Raw genomic sequence first — 24796 nt, 5'->3', positions numbered from 1 at the left:
ACTTGGTATCTTTAATTGGTTTTAGGTAACTTTTCACCAGCCATTATTAAAACAAGAAAGAGCCATCTATAAATAAGGTAAAGGGACATCAGACAGCTATGTTCAGGGACACACCAGGTAACATTCCTTTAACAAGCACGTGCCAGACAACTGGCTAAGTATGTTTATAGGTAAGGCCAGGTAACCTTTAATGAGAAGCTGTCACTGACCTGTACATTCATACCAGGAAAGATTCATTTTGTTCTCCTCCATACTGGATACACAAGAGACAATACAACTATACCAGGCCCCTTAAGGGCTATGAAATACTAAGATTAAGTCAGGCTCCTAGACCTTAATTTCCTCCTAAACCATAAAACAAAACAAAAAACAAATAAACAAACAAACAAAAAAGCCAATCAATCAGGCATGGGCTCACACCTTTTACCACCTCAGCACTTGGGCTCACAGAGGAACGGCTTCCCAGTTTTGAGGCCTGCTTGGACTATAAAATGAGCCTGTCTCCAAAACAAATCAAAACAGCATCGAAGAAATCAAGTGTGTTTAGGGCAGGGCTACTCTGAACCCAAGTCTTACCAAAGACATCAGGATAATTCTAAATTATGCTGACAGAAATACCCTGCAAGGCCATCTGTCCAGTCACTAGTGAAGTGCCTTCCCCAGAGCCTGTTACTTCCCCTTCCTGATCATACAGCACCCACTAAATGAGTACAGCTTGGTTTCTCCTGTCTAACGTACTTCTCTGCACTTCCTCACTGGATGTCACAGCAGGAAGAGTGTGATTACAAGGTCTAAGATCCCAAGAAAAGGTGTTCTTATCCAAGGTCACCAAGCTGTCAAGTTGAAAAGTGGCCTGATCATCTTTTCTGTCTGGGCTAGTCAAATCTGGGCAAATACTATCTGCATGGGGTCCAGAGTCCCTGCAAGTCTCCCGGAAGTGAGTGAATAAGGAAAGCACACATGCGTGCGCACACCGTTGCTAAAACAGCTAATCATTAACTTTGCTTAGTGCCGTTCCATATGCAGCTTTAGTCTGTGAGTCTTGGAGGAGCCTCTGACTGAGCCTGACCGGTGACAGAGGTGAAGGGTAGACCTTTATCCAGGTATCCGTCCTGGGTGGTGCTGAGTAATAAAGAAATGCAGCTCAGAAACAAAGGAGGAGGCTCTTACTAGGTCGCTCTAAGCACCTTGCTGCTTGTCTAGAGTTGGAGCTGTGGCTGCCAGCGGGTGGAAGAAGCTGATGCATTGGAAAGGCATAGGAAAAGCACGAGGACTGCAGACATTCCTTTGAAGGGAAAAGGATGTGGCTTCCTGAGTCAATTAATTCAGGTCAAGGGAGTGGGACTGGGCAGTTCTGAGTAAAGAGAGGTGGAGTCATGCAGTATGACTCAAGAGCCAGCTGGATCACCAGGGTGGGGATGTGTTGAGATAGGGAAGGCTCCTCTCAAGGCAGAGGGCCAGAACAAAGTCAGCGCCTGTGAAAGGTGAACCACCAGGTTTTTACCTAACAGGCAAGGCTCTAGAATAGTCTCCCCCAGGCAGTGCTGGGGTCACTCTTCAGGACCTAGTGGCCACGATCTACCTTGAGTTCCCACTTCCAGGTTGGGGATGGGCAGAGGAGGGAGTGAAAGAATGCAGTATACGTGTCTATCCCTTGCCTGCCCTGTGCCCTGTTCCCTCTTGGTTTTACCTGGTACTTTATTGGCCATGTCTGAAGAGTGATAACTGCACCATTAAACAGACCCTTAAAATGAATACCATTATCCTATAGATTGTCAAGTCTTGTATTAAGGATAAAACCCCTACAATGGAAAGTAGGCAAGCATTTTCTACTCCAGAGCAATGGAGGTTTCTACTCACAAAAGCAAATATAAAGACACAGTGTGATGGATTTGATTATCCCTAGAAAATCCTAACTGTAAAAATAAAATCATGATTAAAAAGAGGAGGGGGAAGAAGTGGCAAGATGGAAGGAATCCTTGCAAAAGGAAATTTCGATTTTCAATAGCTAACATACAGAAATCTAAAGCTTTCAGATACACTCATGAAGAAACAACACACACAGCTGAAGACACCGGGTCGGTCCCACGATGAGATTCAAACATGAAACAGTTTTTTCCCTATCAATTGATAATCTTCTTAAAATAGCTCTGGGACTGGAGAGATGGCTCGAAGACTAACAGGATGGGCTGCTTTTGTAGAGGACCGCAGCGTTTAGTCCCTAGCATGTATGACCAGCAGCTCACTCTGCTTCTGGCCTCCTAAGGCACCAACACTAACAGACACAGACAGGCCCAACTAGAATAAAGATCACCGTTCTGTCACTGTCACAGGTATAGCAAACCAGCCACTCACTCGTAGAACTGTACCTTAGCAGAGAGTCTTTCTAGTGGGCAAGGTAAGGGGGTGTACTCTCTGCTTCCATAACTCCAGGCAAATTTAACCCTCAAAAAGAAAACTACATTAAAATTTTCATACAAAGACATGTGGTAAAATATTTTTTTAAGATAGTGAAATCCTTTCTCGTGACAATCTACACTTCCAACTAGGAACAACCAGCTTGGCACTGTGTGCTCATAACACACCAGAGCATGGGACCAAGCAGGCTCCCAGGGCAGAGCAGCACTGGCTGGCTTCAGGCAGGGTGGGTACTGTAATTCTTATTTTCACAGCTTTCCTAAAACACATTATTAGCTTTATACTCAAAGGGGGGGGGGGAAGACATCACAATATACTGCTAAATAGATTATAAAAGTATATCGTACAATGACTGACGCTCTAATTTAAAATGCATATACATACAAACACAACAAAATGAAATTTCACTTGAATAATGGAATTGTACCTTATTCATTTTAAATATGAAAACTTATTACATTATAAATTGAAGTCACTGAAAGACTGGGAATGTAGTAGCATGCCTTGGAGGAAATGTCCTTGGAGGGAGAAGGTCGCCTTTGCTCTGTTTAGGAAGGCCACCCTTTCTCTGAGATATCATGGTGTTTAATCTCCCCTGAACTGCCTGTGGCACCATTTTCCACTCTGCATTCTTCTGAGGACATCCCCATACAGGTTTTTCTCAATTTGTTGCCCCTCCACCACTCCCCCAACCCCCATCTAAATCTGCTCTATCTGCATCATTACTCTCACTCTCTTCAGAGTAAATTATTCAGCGGAGCCATAGGAACCACATTGGAGCAGTGCTACTAGGGCTGGTTAGGTCTGGGTAGACTCTACTTCTGGAAATGACAAGGTTAGTGAAACAGCTTTGTGCTGGCCAGTAAGGGGCAGAAGGCTCTCCACTGCCCAAGGAGGGTGATGGGAGAACACAGGAGGGGCGGTCAGTCACGGCACCATAACCACAGTCCTACTGTCCAGCAGATGCTGGTGCGCTACAATGCAGGTCCAGGCTGTCTACACTGGGGCACAATGGACGTGTGGTTAACTCACACAAGTGGGTGGCAGCAGACTGGGTAGAGAAAAGTACAAGTAAGATCTATGGGTCCAATTAAGGAGGAGGAAGGGCCCTAGAAATGGCCGGCAGTAACAAAACTTCAGGGGCCACGTGAGCAGTTATGAAGGTGGAGGCAGAAATAACAGTTGGTAGAGGTCACAGACTAATATTTTACTACATTTTGTCTTTCAAATAAAATAGTGAATTGCCAGGATTCACATAAATCCAAATTTCTGGTACCACTCAAGCCATCCAGTGTGGTAGCGATTGTAAGCGGATGCTGGTGAAAGCTGCTCCTTGTTAGTGAGGGCTGGAGTGCACACACCCCGTTCTTGTTCCTTGCTAGTGAGGGCTGGAGTGCACACACCCCGTTCTTGTTCCTTGCTAGTGAGAGCTGGAGTGCACACACTCCGTTCTCGTTCCTTGCTAGTGAGAGCTGGAGTGCTCTCACCCGTTCTTGCCTAACTCCAGTCTCAGAAAGGAAGGACAATTTCCTTTTAAATGAAGATCCAGTCTAAGTCCTCACCAGAATTTGGTCCACAAAGCACAGCAGCACACTTTCCCTTAGCCTGCAGGCCGGAATCCTGAGACAGGATCAAACCAGGAAGAAACAGCAGGGAAGCCCCATCCCTGGAGGGTCCCGCTCCCCCAGGAGGATGCTCTTTTCACAATTAGCAAAACAAGCTGCCATCTCCTCTGGGGGTCTGCTAGCTACAGCTTCTAGCCAAGTCCCCCAGCTGGGGATCCCTGGCTTTCCTTCCAGACTCCTAGGCCTCTGTGGCTCTCAAACCTATGGTTTGTTTTTCTTGCCTTCCTAGGAAGAGGACTTACGATCCTGTGACAATCCTACCTTCTCTGGCAAGCTCGAAAAGCATTTGGGTTTTGTGTAGTTCCACAGTAAAATATTTGGAACTGTAGTGTTTAAAACGGAATAAAATCTCCTTCTATTATTATACAATTATGTATTGTCAAAGAGGCATTACCTAATCACCACTTAGTTCCCATTGATTCTGGTCCAACGTGCTTTCACCAGACACTGATTTTGTGGTTTCATTAGCTACTTAATTATCTATATTACTGCCAAATATAAGACTCTGAAGATTTGGTGGCATAAGAAGTAACTGTAAGTAATCTCACTTACTAGATCTCACTCATTGACCATAGGCAAGAGAATGATTCTACCTGAAGTGCTGAACTATGTGCGCGGGAAAACGTGGTGTTTGTTCTGGCTTCCGTGTCATGTAACTGGACTCTTCCACGCAGAGGTGGAGGAAATAGACCCAAAAGTGCATTTTTACCTTAAATGAATCATTTGTCATAGCATTTCTAGATTTGGTGCTACAGCCCAGTCTTAGCTTCTTGGACCTGAGTTCAAACCCTGTTCTGTCCCTTTGCTCAGTGAATAACATTAGGGAAAGTTACTTAAGCTCTTGAAGCTTCTGCTGCCTTCAGCTGCCACACAGGGAGGGATACCGCATCACCTAATAGGATTACTAGAGACAGTCTCTGTGGAAGATATACTACCAAAGGTCAGTTCACGGAAGTTGGCTTTGCTTTTGGTCCATGGTACTCTATGCCTGCCTACCTGCCCTTACAGATTTAGTCAAGGTCTCAACCTTCTCAATCAAGTCCAACGGCAAGAGAGTTTCTGAAGTCTCCTGCTACTACTGAGTCCCTCTCTCACTTCTCAGGAGAGCAGGCAGCCCTCAGCTCTCCCAAGGCTGAAGCCCAAACCCGTGCCCTATATAAGGAGTGGAACAGCACTGCAAACCCAGTGCTGATAGCTGCCAAGCTGTGTCTCCCACCGTTCGCTGCCCTGAGTGAACAGTACCTGTAGTTCCTCAGAGCTACTTCCAAACCACTTCTGCCGAGTGTAGCCTTACTTCAGCCTGTACCTTCCTCTCCTGCTCACTTTCCCTGCTGCTAAGGAACACCCATGATCCTCTCTCTCCCAAGGAGAGCCTAGAAGCCCTGAGCTTTCTGCTTGGACTCAGACAGGAGGATAGGCTATATCCCAAAGTGGTGCGAGGTCTTCACTCAGTCACAACATAGTTTCCCAGGGTGAAAGCACAGACTCACAAAGGCAGCATTAGCTGCTCCAACCAGCAATTAAAGAAACAAACCGCTGTTTTAGTCATTTGAGTGAGTCACAGCAGATCTTTCCAGAACAGCATAGGATCTTAGGCATGTGTGAGCTCTATTGCCGTGAGTTCCCCGAGCCAGGCATTTTAACACTGCAGTGGTACCCACACAAGGCACATGGGATGACTGGCATGATTTCTAAGTTCTTAGTGCCTTCCTTTAAAAGGCAAAAGACACTTCTTCTATTAATGAACATGACAGGACTTTACCGAGGTGATGCCCCTTCCTCAGGTCACTTCCGGACAACACCCTCGAGACTCCTCTATACTCGAATAGCAATAGCTTAAGTTTTGTAAGTGGGTAGAAGGTCAATGCTGATCTGGCCTTGCAGCATAAAGAGACAAAGAATCTCTCCTTGAGTCTACAGTCACCCGACCCGGGCTAGTCATACGCCCCTTCTAATCTATTCAGAAACATCCATAAGGAAAAAGGCCCAGCTAGTTTACGTACACCAACAACAGAGCACCCACACCACTTTTCCTATGAGTAACTAACTCATCACATGCACGTCAGTCTGCAACAGGATCACATTCAAAGCAAGATGAAAACCCAGTTCTCTAACCTCTCTTACCAGTCCTGGGACAAGTTACTAATACCCAACCCCCTCTGGGGTCCTCATTAACCCCTACCAATTTAAGAAATGGGTCCAAAGGACAGGCCCCCTGAGTATATTCTGGAGTCAACAGATATGAAGAGAGAAAACCTGGTCAGTCGAGATCATACAGAACACAAAACATCTGCAAGGAATTAGGCCAAATAAAGACTATAGCAGTAACTTTTTTCTTCCTTATACTCTCATTTAAAGTTTTTTGTGTGAAAATGTACCTGTTTGCATAAGTACTTCTCTGAATACAACTGGGTATTTTAAGAAAATTCTATATAGCTATGGATACAATTTTCTCCATCCCCACAGTAAATCCCCACAGCAGGATCGTGATTAAAGGATGTGAAGGTGCTGCCCCTGTGTGGTTCTAGAAGAAAGTGCTGTAAGCTAAGAAAGACTAAGGCGCTCCGCTCACACCTCTCCTGAAGAGACAGGGTCTCATACAACTCCCTCTGGCCCCGAACTCACAATGCAGGCAAAACTCAAGTTGGAACTCAGCCTTGAAATCCTGATGCTCCCACTTCCAACTCCCACATGCTGATATTACAGGGGAGATCATCACACCCTAGCGGGGAGGAATCCAGGGATGAGGTTTAGGCTGTATAGGGCTTGCCCTACACTAACAGAGTCATAGGTTCAACCCTCAGAACCACATAAAACCACGTAAGATGACAACATTTTAGCCCAGGAACTGTGGAGGTGGAGGCAGGAGAACCAGGAGTTAAGTGTCTACCTTGGTAACCTCAAAAGTTCGAGGCCAGCCTGAATGAATGAGACCTTGTTTCAAAAACCAAACAAAATAAAATAAGACAAGCGGCCTTGGGCAGCATGGGACTTTTACTCTTTCCACACCTGGCAGGTTGGTCATACCACAGCAGCTTTGATTTCCATCACGAAAAGGAAGGTTTTGTTTTCTAAAATAAACTAATCGACCCGAACACTTAAGGTTAGCAAAGTCCTCCTCAGAGTTGCCAACTTGGCCTCCAAGTACAGCAAAGCTCTAACTAACGCAGAACAGCAGAGCATGGATGGGCGAGGGAAGCAAACTGACAACCCAAGCCGACTCTAAACAAAAACACCTTAGTTCTCACTGGAGAACAGATTGGCTTCTGTTCCCAAGTTAGCTATCAGGGGATCAGAAGCCAATTCTAGGGACCAGAATAGAATTTAAGATGATACCACAAAGATTTAATTTCATATCAATCCATCAACACAAGTTGACACTAGACACTTAAGCAGAGTGTCATTCTATACTGTGACATATAACTAACTTCTTTAAAAAGATCCTCTTCAATTATAAAGCACACATATAACCAGAACATCAGATGTCCCTTTAAAATGTCTTCAATGTCACCAGGTGATGGTGGCACACACCTTTCATTTCAGCACTGAGATCTCTGTGAGTTCCAGGCCAGCCTAGTCTACAGAGTGATTTCCAGGCCAGCCAAGGCTACAGAGAAATCTTGTCTTGAAGAAACAAAACAAAACAATGCCATCTCATTAGACAACATAAGAAAAAATGGTATTCAAAAATGCAGATCCTCACAGCTCTAGTTTATTCAAAGACCACAGTAGATGACACTCTGTCCTTGCTGTCTTCATTCTAGAAGCAGAAGCATCTACCCCACCTCCTCGATGAAGAGTCAGTCCTAGGACTGAGACACAGACACAGATCCAACTTCTGTGTCTCAGTAACACAGAATGCTCTCTAACGATTTCTAGGAACTAGACAGACACAAGTCAACACTGTGCTGGAAGGGGATTTTAAATGGGCAAAATGAGTTAAAAAATATAAAATTATAAAAACATGAAAAAAACTTGTAAGATAAACAAAAAGTACAACAGAAAGCCAAATTTCCAACATAAATACAAACCATGTTAACCACATACACATTTGTACCACCTACAGAAAGACTGGGAGAAAACAGGAAAATACTATTAACAGCTGTCAGAAGGCCAATCTCCTAGGTAACTCGTGCGTTTGTTTCGCAAAGCTAAGGACTGGATTCAGGGCCCTGTGCAGGCATTGCCAGAGCCACATCTCCAGCCATTTCTGTTTCAAAATCACTGGACACTGGTCACTTATGGTGAGACATCTATTGGTTTCTTATCGAGCATCTGCCAGGTTGTCTGGTATTTAACTGCCACTGAGCTAAAAGATTTCACACCAAGGAAACTAGATCTGGGGACTGAGGATGTAGCTCAGTTGGGAGAGCATTTGATTAGCATGCAGGAAGTCCTAGGTTCACTAAAGCATTAGCACCACATGAATCAGGCTTGTAATTCCAGCACACAGGATTAGGTACTGGATATTAAATTCAACCTCTGATACACACCAAGTCTGAGAATACATGAGAGAGATCCTGTCTCAAAAGCAACAACGGGCTGTGGAGATGGCTAAGTATATGTACTACTCTAGCAGTGGACCAAGTTCTGCCAGCACTCACATCCGGCAGCTCCCGACCCCAGGGGATGTGATGCCTCTGCAGGTATCGGCACTCACATACACACACCAGGTCGCCACTGGATTTAGGCACTCTCAGGCCCTGAATTCAATCTGGGAGTGGTTTGTGACACTGGTTTCTTCATGCTGTCCAGTGGACGGACAGATTGCTAGAACAATCTTTTCCTTAGTTGGTCTGTGATCACAACGTCACAGATCAGAATCTGAGGGAAGGGGTTGTGGGAAGACAACATGTTTGAGTCTCTGGAAGACAATGGCTAAAATGTTCTTTCCCAGCATTCAGGCCACTGCACTACTTACATTTCCTTATACTTTTGAAAAAAAGTGTGGCCACCTTGCAAAAACGGAGCTCAACTACTTTATGGATGCCGAAGAATCCAGGCACTATACCAGGGTTTGTCCATAGAACCCTAGGCTGCTAGTCAAGAATCCAGTACAAGAGACTGAAGCCCTTCTGCAGAGCCCTGGCATTCCCATTAGAAGAGTGTTTCGCATACAGTTACTCTGGGCTCACTAGTGTCCAGGCAGCCACCAAAAAAGACAGGATTTGGTCAACAAATCAACTATCAGCATAGAAGACTCCAGTCCACACTACACCAATACCTGTTTTCTCTTGCACTGACGACAGAACTACAGGTGAATGCTCTTCCACTGACACACACACAGACACACACACAGACACACACACAGACACACACACACACACACACACACACACACCCTGCAACATCCCACCGAGTATACTTAGGACCTTAGTTTCTCATTTGTCACATCAACCACTTACCCAACTTAAATCCATGAAAGTATTTCCCCAATTCCAGGATTCAAACAGGGTCAATAATTTTCAATTCTTAAGTCTTATATTAAAAAACAAAACATTCCATTTCACATTTAAAAAAAGCAGTACAACTGTTACAAAACGATGCTGCCGGTGGGCTGACGGGCGCACTGTGCTGTGCCGCAGCTACATCTCAGAGTTTTGCTCACTCAATTCTGCTTCTGCAATAGGCAGTGTCAGAAGAGCAGTGAGCGGTGAACGTGCAGCTTCCTGTGTGTTCCCCGGGCTTGGTCTAAGATGCCCTCCCTGACACACTGACCACCTATTACCAGGCTAGCCAGGTTCCTTGAGAAAGCAGGTGTCTTAAAGGCAACAATGAGCATTCCTGGGCCTCTGCTCTGCTGTGTTGCTTTCACTGGAGAACACGGCTACCCTCTTCACCAAGCAACCCTCAGTGACAGACATGTTCTAGGCAGCACTGACCCACACCAGATGCCACCCGAGCCCCTCTGGCCTTTGGCTGAGATGACCTGCTAGGTTTATCTACTGTTGCAATAATCGTAATTCCTCCTGTGCTATTTATATAACTCCAGATAACTTTTAAGAGCGGAGTGATTAAAAATGGATTCATTTGTTTTCCTCTTTTCTTTTTATTTAGACAGGTGGCTTTCTCTGTAGCGTAGACTGACCTTACACCCATAGCAGTCTTCCTGCCTCAGCCTCCAAGTAGTGGGATTACAAGTGTCACAGAGCACATCCAACTAAACGTGTGCTTTGTAAGATGACTCCACGTGGGGTCACTAAAGGACGGGGTGAAAGTCTTCTGACTTCCCAATAGGTTCTACCTCCAAAGCAAGCTATTTTATAGATTTTTTTTTCCTTGTATTGATGTTAGATGTAAGGGACTCAACACAGGGTAACTTCTGGATACTAAGCACATAAGGCCATTGCACCATATCCCTAGCCCCAGACAGACACTTTTCTAACTGTCGAAGAAACTAAGAATTAACTAGCAACAAGCCTCAAAATTTGGTTCCGTATGTAGGTGCAAAGCTGGTTCATCAAATCCCTATTCTGGCCCTCAACCCAGTGCATTTCAACAACAGCATCGTCTGCCTCCTTCTTAATGTTCATCAAACACTTAAACAGGTAATGTCCAGCTGCTCCATCCAGGTGATCCCCCTTCTCAGAAGCCTCTCCGTCCTGGGCTCCATTGCTGGAGCCTTTACAACTTTCCATGGCCTCCATCCCTCCCCTTTCCTCATCCCTTTCATCCTCCATAGCTTCCGGTGTTTCCTCCTGGCACAGTAACTTCTGGCTGAAGCAATGGCCACCAACAGCAGCAGACTCGCCTTCCGGCACATCAAGTCCACACAAGGCACTCTCTTGGAGGCAATGGGTCATGTCTTGGCCACTACTCAGCTCTTTGGGAGTGGACTTTCTCTCTTCCAAGGCTAAGATGACATCCTCAGGAGCCCGAGGCACCTCCCGCAGCTGCCTCACTCGCTCTCTTCTCTTCCGCCTTAAATGAATCCACGAGTTTTCTATGGCTGTCAGGAAAAGGCTAACTTCTTCTCTTCCACAGGGAATCCGCTTATGTTGCACCTATGAGGAAGGAAAAACAGAATTTTATAGGAAATCACCTGTCACTATTTATCAAACTCCTTCAATAAAAAACAAACATACAAACAAAACCCTGTAAAGGTCATGTAGGTAAAGTTTCGTCAGTGCACTGGCCACACACCTTCAGATCAGTGAGGATTTTTTCTATCCATGTTGTTACAACCACTATGCCTTCCACTGTCTCGGAGCCCAAAGATGAGGCTTTGAGGGATAACTCTTTCATCACAGACCCCAACACTACAAAAGTAATGGGTTTCCTTGGCTTTTCCAATTTTCTTCGTTTACTTGGAGGTGACTGAAAGAAAAAAGAAGAAAGTTATCCCAACTTTAAAGAAAGTACACTACAGTGGACACAAGCAGGGACCTTTTCAGGGTTTCTGCTCCCAACCACAGGACCCGAAATATGAAGGCTTTTGTGCATGTCATTTCCAGTGCTGGAGCCAGCTCTGGAAGAAAGCTTTCCACTTCCTTCACCTTACAAAAGAAAACTACGACAAGCTATGTCATTATAGCTCAGACTCATACTTTGTAATGGCAGGTTGGGATTCAAACTCCAAATCCAAATTCTTCAAAACCTATCACCTTGCTAGACTCCAGCTACCAGTACAGACATTCTCTACACTAAACCACCTTTCCATCTATGGCGCCCAAGCATGCCCATAATCAACTGCACAGGGGCAGGAGTGACAGCACAGTTTGTAAAGTGTTTAGCACGAAAGCCTTAAGATGTACATCTGATCCCAAGGGTCATTATTAAAAAAAACAAAACAAAAAATCAAAAAAACAAAAAAACAAAAAAACAAAAAAAACCACCAGCCAGGAATGGCCGGGCCACTGAGAATCACATGGGTGGAAGAAGTTGGGCCTGTGAACTGGGGATGGAGGATACCGGCACCAATGAGAACACTACATTTGAAAGCCAGGGCCGGGGCTGGGGATTTAGCTCAGTGGTAGAGCGCTTGCCTAGGAAGCGAAAGGCCCTGGGTTCGGTCCCCAGCTCCGAAAAAAAGAACCACACACACACACACACACACACACACAAAAAAAAAAAAAAAAAAAAAAAGGAAGCCAGGGCCGTGGGCATCCAGATCACCTTCTAACTTTCTACCTAGGGCTTAAGCAGACTGCAACCCACCCACTGGAGGGACCCAAGTGCTACTTAAAGCATCAAAAGTAACACGACAGCAATTACATTATTTCTTTAAAGTTAAACTCTCTACAGAACTCTTCAGTTATATTTAGCTAAGAATACACACATGTCCCTTTCCTTTGGGGGAAGGGACAGTGCTGTTTTACTGTGTTGCTTTGGCTGGCCTAGAACTCAGAGAGATCCAACTGCCTGTCTTCCTGAGTAAAGACTGGGAGTGGTTGCCAGATACACTTTTTTTTTTCCCTTTTCTTTTTTTCGGAGCTGGGGACAGAACCCAGGGCCTTGCACTTGCTAGGCAATCGCTCTACCACTGAGCTAAATCCCCAACCCCACCAGATACACTTTTATACAGATTTGTGCTAATCAATAAAAGTAAAAACATTTAAAAATTAAGACACATACAGAGTGACCAGGAGACAATACTAAAGAAAAGTTCAAAGAGAGAAGCAAGTGGAAGACCGTTTCCTGTGAACAAGTACCCCAAGAACTGTGCTGCCCTAGCTCCAGTTTTCCCTGGCAACACCCACAAGGCCCGTGCACACACACGCAAGTAAAGGTTTGTCACATTAACCAGTGACCTCACACTGAAGACACTTAGAAAACAGCCAGTGGCTTCTATGCAAGGAAACATGTAAAGTGATGTCAGAAACATTTTTCTAAGAAACAACCTTCTAATTTCTTTTCTGGCAACTGGGGACAGACAAAAGCTATGGATCAAACCCAGGGCCTTGCATATGAGTGCTCTATTACTGAACTATATCCCTAGTCCTGTTATTTCTCCACACTAGAATTAACCAATAAGATTTCAGATAAGCTGGGTGGTAGTGGCACATGCCTTTAAGTCCAGCACTGCAGAGGCAAGGGCAGGGGATTTCTGAGTTCAAGGTCAGTTTGGTCTACTGAGCGAGTTTCACGACTGCCAGGGATACACAGAAAAAGCCCTGTCTCCAAAAACCACACACACACACACACACACACACACACACACACACACACACACACACACACAACACACCTGGGGGGGCAGCACAGGTATGTGTGTGTATGTGCACATGTGCAAGGGGAGGCTTGAGGGGGATGAAGTAGAGATGGGAGAGGCAGTAACAAAAACAACAAATCAGAAAAATACCAAATGCACCCGGAATCAAAGCCTCAGGAGGATGAGACAAAAATCACAAGTTTGAGGCTTGCCAGAGCTATATACCCTGAATCCTGTCTCAAGATGAAAACAAAAGCAGCACAATGGTTGTACGTGTGTAGGAGAAACTACCCTCAGAATCAGTAGATCCTCATTCCTTTAGGTTTCAGACAAGATGAGGGAGTTCAGAGTAGCACGAAGACAGTACCTCAGAGTAGCACGAAGACAGTACCTCAGAGTAGCACGAAGACAGTACCTCAGAGCAGCACGAAGACAGTACCACTGTTACCCATGAGAACAGACAGGGTTCCTACAGAAGACTGAGAGCCAAACACACAGGGACCCTGACATGAGGCTGCTATTAAGCTGGGAGAAGAAAGACAATGGCACACAGAATGACGAGGGACAAAAGTGGGACTTTACACTGCTCTGCACAACATCCACAGCCACAGCAGGACAGGGCTGTCCTAACAGCCTACCCCGTACACTACAAGAATGGCAAAAAGGACAGTCACACACCATCTTTTCTGACAGTCATCTTTTGTGCTGAGTAATCTCCAGTGAAGATCCTGTCATTTCTCCTCTGCTATGGGGGAGCTGCTCTGCTCTGTTATTCTTTGAAAGTTAACAGTGAACTCCATCATTTTTAGAAATTAAAAGAGATTAAGTTCTGCCCAGATGTGGTGGCAAACTCCTTTAGTCCCAGCACTTGGGAGGCAGAGGAAGACAGATCTTTGAGTTCATGGCTAGCCTAGTCTTTAGAGTGAATTATAGGACAGTCAGGGCTACATAAAAATACCCTATCTTTGAAAAAACAAGAACAACAATAAACAGGTCAGTCCTGCTATATAAGCCTTGAATCCCAGCACTGAAAGGCAAAGCAAGATGATCTCAAATTTGAGGCCAACATGGTCTAAACAGAGAACCCTTGTCTCAAAAAAACAAAACAAAGTCATTCAAGAGATATAATTCATATTATAGAACTTTTCAAATGAAGTTTCCAAATGATAAAAGACTAACTTAACTACGGCACTCAGTAATAATTCAAAACCCCACTCTGTCTTGTTAGTAATTAAAAATACCCAGTAAACAGAGCAATAAGAAATGCAAAAATCAAGCTGGAGAGATGGCTCAGTGGTTCAAAGCACTGGCTGCTCTTCCAGAGGTCCTGAGTTCAATTCCTTGCATCCACATGGTGGCTCACAACCATCTGTAATGGGATCCAATGCCCTCTCATGGTGTGTCTGAAGACAGCTAAGTGTACTCGTATACATTAAATAAATCTTAAAAAAAGAAACTGATAAGTTACTCAACCCAATAGGTCTATGGCACTAGGACAATTTTACACCTTATTAAAGACACTAATAAAAAAAAGTTATTTTCCCTGAAATGATCTTGTTGTTGTAGTTTCTGAAGCAGGATTTCACATAGCTGAGGCTGATCTCAAATTCTCAATTCCTCTGACTATCATATTAGACAGTGTCGATCAATTAAGGAGTCACGGAATATATGTTAATTAAAAAAAATAAAAAAGACACAACAGATCCAACTACTACTATGAGGAAGAGAATCTTAGGAATGAGATCATACAAAAAGGCTGGATGGGGCCAAACTGCTTCACAAATACAAATTCTTCTATATCTATTCTATAAATTCTGTATCTATATCCTGAATTTCATATCTACAGGAATAATAATAATTACTACTACTCCTATTCTATTAGTATTACTGTGCTGTGAGGGTGGGATGTGCATGCTAGGAAAGCATTCTACCACTGAGCTCCACGCCCAGCTCAGGAGCTCTGACTATTGACTATTATCCTCCCAGAGGAGAAGCCAACGGGATGATTCCTAAACAAGACTCTTGACTAAAGACTGCACAGCAAGGATGTGGCACAGGAGGCTCAGGAGAAGGCAAGAGACTTAGTAAGCAGCACTTCAAACCTTCCAAAACCAGCTGATGTCATACGCACAGGGCAGTGCCTCAATGTATGTCTTAAGCTATTCCTTTAAACATTCAACCAATTCTTCCTTAGGACAAACTACCAAAGAAAAACATGGGTGAATCTTCCTCTCTAAAGTAATTTCTGATTACCAGATCAGTCTTAATCTTCTCTTTCTGAAAGGCTCTTATCCCTATCATTCGTCTCTGTACTTGTGCACATACAATCTTTATACACATTGTTTCAGGTTTCTTTTGCTTTGCCACAAAACTCACAAGGAACTGAAAAGGTTCTGATTTCTTTGTTATGTCACAGCAAGGATCAGACTTTGATTCTGCACAGAGCTCAGTTCCCTAACCTGTTCACAGCCTACTGCGGAGCCTGACGCATACAGTTCCAGTTTACAAACTAGTTTAAAGATTAGTGTGGAGGCACATGCCTGTAATCTCAGAACCAAGGAGAGTCAGGAGAAACACCACACCTGATGTACATAGCAGGTTCTAGGCCAGCCATAACTAGAACAATGAGACTGCTACCCTTAAATTAACAGACAAATAAAAACCAAACAAAAACCAAAAAACTCAGCCCTCACATATAAGCACTAAAGCATACAACCACTGCCCAGACTATTTCTTAGCAACAGTATTCCAGCAACAAAATCCAGTTAAAATATGATAAAAACCAAAACAAAACAAAAAAACACAAAGAATGAAGCCTAAAATACAAAATTGATGTTTATCTCCAACTTCCAGCTGTCAACCTTGAGACACGTGCTTAGAATCCCTTGAATATCTGTCTGAAAATCCATGAAGTAAGGGCTGACAAGATGGCTCGCAGTTAGGAGCACTGGCTGCCCTTCCAGAAGAGCCAGATTCAATTCCCAGCACCCACATGGCAACTGACTACTCCAGTTCCAAGAGATCTGACACTCTCAGACCAATGCACATAAAATAAAATTAAATAAATTATTTAAAAAGTGGGGGAGAGACTGGAGAGATGGCTCAGCAGTTAAGAGCAGTAGCTGCTCTTTCAGAGGTCCTGAGTTTAATTCCCAGCAACCACATGATAGCTCAAAACCATTTATATCAAAAGATGGATCTGGTGCCCTCTTCTGGTGAATCTGAAGACAACTACAGTGTACTCATATACATTAAATAAATAATATTTTTTAAAAAAGAGAAAGGATGTGTTCTCAGTGGTGTCACCTGTGAGATCACAAGAACCATAATCCTTTAAAAAAGAAAAGAAAATCTATGAAGGGGCCTGTCAAGTTGACTCAGCAAATAAAGATGCCTCTTCACAAGCCTGACTCTGGTGGGAAAGGGGGATTCAAGTTAGTAGAAGAGGACCAGCTCCAGCAAGTTTTCCTCTGACCCCATATACATATATATGCACGGGAGCGCACGTGAGCGCGTGCGCACGCATGCACGGGAGCGCACGGGAGCGCGTGCGCACGCATGCACGCACGCACGCACGCACGCACACACACACACACACACACACACACACAAATACTAAAGATGTATTTGTACGTATGTCTATGTGAGTTTAAGTGTTACCACATGGACGCAGGTGTCTTGGAGGCCAGAGTGTGTCAGATCATTAGAAACCAGAGTTAAAAAGACAGTTGTGAGCAACCTCATGTGGAAGCTAGGAGTCAAACCCATGTGTCGGGAAAAACCGTAGTGGTTTTAACTGCTGAGACATCTCTCCAATCTCAATAAATAAAAATTTTCTAATAAAGAAAATCTAAACAGAACATGGTGTACGCCTTCAATCCCAGCACTCAGGAGGCAAGGTCAGTCTGGTTAACATAGAAAGCCAAGGCTACATAGTGAAACTGTCTCAACTTTAAAACAAACAAAAACAAAACTAGGGCTGGAGAGATAGCTCAGGAGTTAAAAGGAAAGGAGGAAAGTCCCCTTCGTGAGGAGTTCAACCCTCCCCTTAGGAGGCTCCAGCTGCCTGTGACTCCTGCTCCTGAGTGTCTCCCTGTGACTCCTGCTCCGAGTGTCTCCCTGTGACTCCTGCTCCTGAGTGTCTCCCTGTGACTCCTGCTCCTGAGTGTCTCCCTGTGACTCCTGCTCCTGAGTGTCTCCGGCTCTGGCTTTTGTGAGCACATTCCCCTACGTTCACCCAACACCCAACACACATAATTAAAAATAAAAATAAATCTTATAACAAAATCCATAGAGTATAGCCAGGAAATACTCAAATCCCAGAAATTTTTATTTTGAACTCTCCCATCTACTCAACAAAAGCCTCTTGTTAATAAGCTACATGGGGAAGCCCAGGTTCAGGGAAATGACCACCTCTAAATATTTTTATTTTTTGCCTACATTTAGCTTGCATGTATGCATGTGCTTCTACATGCATGCCTTGTACCCATGGAGACTAAAATAAGGTAGGGGATTCCCAACAATGACACATACAGGTGTTTGTCACATAGGCCGTCCTATGAGAGAACAATAAGCACTTGTAAGCACTGAGTCCTCTCCCCAGCCCTGTGAACACTTTATAATTCCTGGGCAACGCTCACATCAACAGTACACAATTTACTACAACTATGTGTCACCCTCTCCCGTACCCTTCACAACATCAAACTTCCTGAAGGCAAAATAGAGCGAATGTCCCACCTTGCAGAATTAGAGACCTGGGGAAAGGGGCTCTTTTTTTTTTTTTTTTTTTTTTGGTTCTTTTTTTCGGAGCTGGGGACCGAACCCAGCGCCTTGCGCTTCCTAGGTAAGCGCTCTACCACTGAGCTAAATCCCCAGCCCGGAAAGGGGCTCTAAAAGGGACTTGTCAGCCATCCTATGGAGAACAGCCTTCACTGCTTCCCCCGGTCCTCATCAGTCAGAAATGGTGGTACAAAAATTCTACCAACACTAGCACTGTCTTTTTGTTGCTAAATTGAGTCCAGACAATAGCAGTGGGCTTAGTGGAAGCACTTGAATCACTTGAATTAGAATTTTTAGCATTCAGCACCAACAGAAACAAGTCAGTAGGCCTAAGATAAGTGAAATCACAAGTTACCATAGGAACTTGCACACCATGCTAAACAGCAGGGTGGGGATGGGGAGTAGGTCAATGTTTATGCTTAACCAGTTCTATTCCATGCCTTCCTCTCCTGGATTGAAAGAGCATTCTCCTCCTGCTCCATCCCTAACAGGATCAAGAAAGGAACGTCACATGAGCTTTCCACAGAAGCAGTGACTGAGGGAAAGACTAAGTACAAGGAAGGGAACCACAAGGAAATCAAATCAAAATCTCCCAAGTAACCTGGATCTACCCTCGGGAAAAGCCATCGCTGATCAAGATCGCCAGTGCTAAGAAACTGTTGCTGGGTTACTAGAAATCAGAAACTGCCGACACAGGCACCCAGCAGTGTAAGTGCATCTAATGGAACACTGGGGAATGCGTTATTAGCAGCTTAGGGATGGACGATGGCAGTGGTGCAGAGGGAGAAATACTGCGTGGCATGGAAGGAATCTCAGGCCTCCATTGAGTGACATTCTTTGATGGCTGGAAACTATGCAGGGCTACAAGATGTCCTGAAAAGGAGAAAGGCTGCTCAGAGTTTCCTTTGCTAAGTAAGTGGATAGGTGGATGGGTGGATGGGTGGATGCATGTGTACTTGCTGATTTTGCACAAGATACTTGCCCTTTAATACTAGTATCTGTGATGACTCCCTCTATCAAAGAGGGCAAAGGAAAATGTCCCTGAGCTACTGTAAGGACTGTCAGAGCCCATTTTCAGTTCCTTCCAGCTGTGTCAAAAACGTGGGCAGCAGGTTAAGCGGACACTCTGGGAAGCAGGTGCTGCTTCAATTTCCCACAGCTGTTTGTGTCTGTACAGGGACAGTTTAGGGCACTGCTAATGATTTGAACCACCTGCTATGTAGGTCCTAGTAGTCTAGAAAACAATAAGATAATATTTGGAGGGGGATGGAGCTATGGAAAGCAGAGGCATCTTTTTACTTAGTAATCAAATCAAACACTAACCTTTAGGCAACCTGTTGTACAATCCAGATGCAAATCTAGGCCTCCACACAAAGGACCTTCTATAGGAGCAGTTCCAATCCTGCAGTCCAACTACTCGTGAAGGAAGAATTGGCTTGGCTTCAAGTCTGACTTCATGTTCTCAGACACACTGAAGTATCTGCAAATGGTCACTTGGTGCTCCCACCCTTCTACCTACCTCTTTGTCCTTAGTAACAGGAACTCAAAGACAACAACATTTTGGATACCCCTGGAGGCAAGAATGGCCAAATCCTTGGAAAAGGCACTCCCAAAACAAGCCTGCTATACAGACGGGGATAGAGACCTACAGGAGCCCATACTAGCCTCCATACACACCATAAGAAGAGCTGAGTAGCTGAACATAGGTTAGAATGTGTGTCTCCAGGCAACAAGCAGCAGAACACTCTTTCTGGGATACATAAGAACAGACACATGGGTGTGGTGTGGTGTGGTGTGGTGTGGTAGATGTGGTGTGGTATATGTGTGGTGTGGTATATGTGTGGTGTGGTAGGTGTGTGGTGTGGTATATGTGTGGTGTGGTATGTGTGTGGTGTGGTATATGTGTGGTGTGGTATATGTGTGGTGTGGTATATGGTGTGGTGTGGTATATGTGTGGTGTGGTATATGTGTGGTGTGGTGTGGTATATGTGTGGTGTGGTGTGGTAGGTGTGGTGTGGTGTGGTGAGGGGGGTGAGGGTGAGGAGCACGAGCATGAAAGCATTTTACTACATCCTCGAGGCTGGCCTAAAACTCTTAATGTTCCGAGTGCTGACATTATTGCTGTATAATAATAATTATTATTTCTAGCTTCAGAAATCTTTTCCTGGTAGATACAATAGTACAAAGAACAGAAATAAATCTTCTTTAAAAGGGGGGGGGGGTTTGGGGTGGAGAGATGGCTAAACAGTTAAGAGCACTGGCTGATCAATCCCCAGCAACCACGTGGTGACTCACGACCATCTATAATGGAATCTGATGCCCTCTTCTGGCCTGCAGGTGTTCATGCAGATAGTGTACTCACATACAGAAAATAAATAAATCTTAAAAAAGAGTGGCTTTTGGGTTCGGTCCCCAGCTCCGAAAAAAAGAACCAAAAAAGAAAAAAAAAAAAAAAAAGAGTGGCTTTTGTGTTTGCGTGCTCGAATACACAAGTGAGCATACACACGTGTTCATCTGTGCACATGCACACACTCATGAGGTACACATGGGGACCAGGAAGGTACTGGAGGCCCTGGAGCTATAGTTTCTGGAGTTGTGAGCTGTCAAATGTGGGGATTAAGATCTGAACTCCAGGGGCTGGGGATTTAGCTCAGTGGTAAAGCGCTTGCCTAGGAAGCGCAAGGCCCTGGGTTCGGTCCCCAGCTCCGAAAAAAAGAACAAAACAAAAAAAAACAAAAAACAAAAAACAAAAAAAAAAAAAAAAACAAAAAAAAAAAACTGAACTCCAAGGGCTAGAGAGATGACTCAGTGGTTAAGAGCACTGACTGCGGGGCTGGGGATTTAGCTCAGTGGTAGAGCGCTTACCTAGGAAGCGCAAGGCCCTGGGTTCGGTCCCCAGCTCCGAAAAAAAAAGAACCAAAAAAAAAAAAAAAAAAAAAAGAGCACTGACTGCTCTTCCAGAGGTCCTGAGTTCAAATCCCAGCAACTACATGGTGGCTCACAACCATCTGTAATGAGATCTGATGCCCTCTTCTGGTATGTCTGAAGACAGTTAGAGTGTACTCATGTACATAAAATAAATAAATAAATTAAAAAAAAAAAAAAAAAAAGGTCTGAACTCTAGCACTCTGATAAAGCAGAAAGCACTCTTACCTACTGAGCCACAAACCCAGCTGCTCTCTTTTTGAGACAATCGCCTTGGTACTACTTGGTACTACTTTGGGCTGGCCTTAAACTTAGAATTCTTCATCCTCTGCTTCCCATGTCATGGGTCTAGCACATGCTACCTACATATACTTTCTAATGGTATAAGAATGAGCCTGAGCCTTTTACTGAGGTTAGCTGAATCCCCAAGTGTTACACAGGAAAAGGATACAGCCACAGAGCTAGGAGTATAGGCTACAGCACTTGCCTACTGTGCTGAGAGACACTGGGTTCAAGCAACAAAACAATTAGAACAGGACAAAGAATGATAGGGGTTGGGGATTTAGCTCAGCGGTAGAGCGCTTGCCTAAGAAGCGCAAGGCCCTGGGTTCAGTCCCCAGCTCCGAAAAAAAGAACCAAAAAAAAAAAAAAAAAAAAAAAAAAGAATGATCACAACCACAATGGCAACTCTCCAGAAGGCTAGAAGCAGCAGTGGCCAGGCAGAAAAACAGACCTTAGAATGTCCACCAAAATGGCTACACTGGCCAGGTGTTCCTACAGGCTATGTTGCCTGTGATAATTCTCAGAAGAGACTTTGAACTTTTACCATTGTTCAGACTTATAGACTATGGAAACTTTTTGAAATTGGACTAAATGTATTTTGCATTATGCTATGGCTAGGAATGGTCTCATAGACTCATGTTTGAACAAGTCTATGTGGGCCCGGGAGTGGAATGTAATGGTTTGGATACGCTTGGCCAGGGGGTGGCACTATTAGAAAGTATGGCCTTGTTGGAGGAAGTGTGTGTCTCTGTGGGCACGGGCTTTAAGACCCTTTTAAGTCTTCTCCTGACTGCCTGTGAAACAAGAATGTTGAGCTCTCAGCTCCTGCACCATGCCTTGATGATAATGCAACCCTAAGACACTAACTTTTAACCAATACTTACTAGGATTACTCTAATTTATAAATACTTTTCACTTACCATAAACATCTAGAGAAAACTTTAGGAAAATAGAATAGCACAGAATCAGACAATGTATGATCTACTGAGGTTTATCACATTAACAGGCATTTGGAAAGGCCAAAGCAATTATTTACTTACTGGTACTGTGACATCATCATAAAAACTCCAAGCTAAGGCCCATCTCATCGTCCGACCCTGACAAAACTCCGTGAAGGTGACTTTAGGAACCTGAAACCAGCAAACACAGCATCTCACATGAAGTTTTGTTTGGGTTAAGAGGTCTCAGGTAGCTAAGGATGGCCTTGAACTCCTGATCTTCCTGCCTCAACCTCCTGAGTACTGACAGTACAAAGGATGATACCATACCCACCTTCAAACTGAAGCCTCTCTACTAATGCTTCTGGCCACTAACTCCTGTTCTTTTGTTAACAGACATTATTTCAAAAAATAGGTATATACAGCTGGTGATAATCAATATATAATCTCTATACAGAAGTTTTACCTCTCATAAAATATTAAAATTTATAGATGAATTCAAACAATAAACATCTAGGACAGTTTTCTGGAGAGTGAGTCAGTGTAAAATGATTTAAGTAGTTTTTCTTTATTTCTTTGACAGAGGACTTGGCCTCCAACTTGTGGCCCTCTTGCTCCTATCTCCTAAGTACTGAGACTGCACATATAAACAGCCCAGGCCCCGCTCGGGATTGACTGAATGGCCTCAAGCATGCCAGACAAGCATTCACCATTCCTAAGCCTTTGTCTGCTGTTGTTTTGAGATACAGTCTCATTATGCAGCCCTAGCTTGTCTGGAACTTGCTATGGAGATCAGGCTGGCCTCAAACTCAAACCACCTGCTTCTGCTTCCTGAGTGCTGGGATTAAAGGCATACACACCATGCTTGGTCTTTGATTACTTTTTTAAGGACAAGAGCCAACCAAAGTAATGTCCCTTTCATGTACTAGGTTTCAAAAATGAAAAAGGAACTACTTTGTAACTTTTAATATCCTTAACAACAGATATTGGGCCAGAGAAATGGCTGAGCAATGAGGAGCAGTTCTTGCTCTGTCTTGTAGAGGCCCAGCTTGGTCCCAGACCTCACAGGGCACTACCCATAAAACTCCAAAAGAGGACTTGAATGTGCACACTCACCTGCAGACAAAACATTCATACCAAAAAATAAATGCATGAAAAAAGATTTAAAACACATTTAGCTTTAGGGCATAAAGAAAGCTGCTCTACCCAAATGTCATCCTAAGAGGACACATCTGAACGGTAATGACACAGCCTTACCCCTTGGATTCTAAGCTCTTCCTTCAGTGGAGCCAGACTGCACTTCTTTCCCAGCATACAGCTGTACCACCTTGAAAAATTAGCAAGACAAATGAAGAGAGTTATAAGCATTGTTCATGAGAACAGAAGCAAATGAATATTGAATTAAGTTACAAATAACAAAAATTGCACAAGTTAGACAAATATAAGCCCAAGGCAGCTTACAAAACTATGTTGGCTGGCAAAATGGCCTCCTAAATAAAGGTTTAAGTTCAGTAACAGGATGCCATGGTGGAAAGAGTGATGCTGTTCTCTGACTTTCACACACTCACCATTGTACCACATGTGTGCACAAATAAAAAAAACAAACTACTCATAGGTGGGATATGATGGCACACATCCTTTTTTTGTTTTCAGTTTGGTTTTTGAGACAAGGTTTGTCCTGTATTGCCCTGCTGTCCTGGAACTTGCAATGTAGACCAGGCTAGCCAGTGCTGCACAGTAAAACCTAGTCAGCAAAAATAAATAAATAAACAGCTAAGTTCTCCAATGCTTACTATATCTGGCAAGAGAGTGAAGATGACAAGTCCCATCTCTCTTACATACAAGAAAGGCTGTTTTGTTTTAGGGTAATCATTAGTCAACAACAAAAAGGTAGAGCCAAGAGAGATGGTTTAGAGCACTTGCTGGTCTTGCAGTGGACCCAGGAGCAGTAGCTCAGAACCATCTATAACTCCCAATGCAAGGGATCTGACTCCCTCTTCTGGCTTCCACAGGCACCGCACACACAATGTACACATACATACACAGGGGCAAAAATTCAAAATAAAAAATTATCTAAAAGACCCTAAAGACCTTGCCTAAAGGCCATAGGCACCATATTAAGAAAACATAGAATCCTTTCAGAACTTGTATTCCGAACTGCTCTAACAGTAAACACAGACCTAAAGGCGAGTAGAGAAAAATAGGTGAGTTGGTTGAAAGGTAAAGTAATGTAGGTCATTTCTTCTGATTATTCTAAGTAGCCTGGGAAATACAGAAAGGATATGAGAGACTGACTGCACTTCAGCCAATAAGAGTGGTTAGCTAGGGGTTGGGGATTTAGCTCAGTGGTAGAGCACTTGCCTAGCAAGTGCAAGGCCCTGGGTTCGGTCCCCAGCTCCGAAAAAGAAGGGGGAAAAAAAAAAAAAAAGTGGTTAGCACGGGCACTACCTCTTGTTGAAAGTGATGAGACTGTACAAATAAAGCAAAGAACTTACAGAAGGCAAGTCCCCCGGCTGTCAGAGCTTACTGCTCCAAGTGTATTTCCAGCTGCAGTACAGGGAAGGGACACACAAACATAGCCCAGTGAATTTGCTGATTTGATAGAACAGAGATAGAGATTTGAGAAGATGAAGCAGTCAAGATCCACAAAGCAAATTTAAAAATAAAAATAATTAAGA

At 44.0% G+C, this 24796-nt stretch overlaps 1 protein-coding gene across 4 annotated transcripts in view; it reads right to left on the bottom strand.

Moving 5' to 3' along the window:
* Nucleotides 1–9502: 9502 nt before the first annotated feature.
* Nucleotides 9503–24796, bottom strand: part of Mettl16 (methyltransferase 16, RNA N6-adenosine) — a 46122-nt gene continuing 30828 nt past the window's right edge. For 3 of the 4 annotated variants that reach the window (XM_056984671.2, XM_056984673.2, XM_056984675.2), the window contains 4 exons: nt 23376–23445; nt 22221–22310; nt 11187–11360; nt 9506–11047 (listed from right to left, as the gene is read on the bottom strand). In XM_056984671.2, the coding sequence (XP_056840651.1) occupies nt 10448–11047; nt 11187–11360; nt 22221–22310; nt 23376–23445 (934 nt within the window). In that variant the 3' untranslated portion in view covers nt 9506–10447. Of the gene's footprint in view, nt 11048–11186; nt 11361–22220; nt 22311–23375; nt 23446–24796 lie in introns of all 4 variants that reach the window. The other variant, NM_001402033.1, reaches the window with a different exon arrangement.

This window comes from Rattus norvegicus, chromosome 10 (genome assembly GCF_036323735.1).
Source record: "Rattus norvegicus strain BN/NHsdMcwi chromosome 10, GRCr8, whole genome shotgun sequence".
In the NCBI taxonomy this organism is placed as follows: Eukaryota; Metazoa; Chordata; class Mammalia; order Rodentia; family Muridae; genus Rattus; species Rattus norvegicus.
Note: the sequence above shows the minus strand (reverse complement) of the source record. Positions and strands in the feature narration are given on the sequence as shown.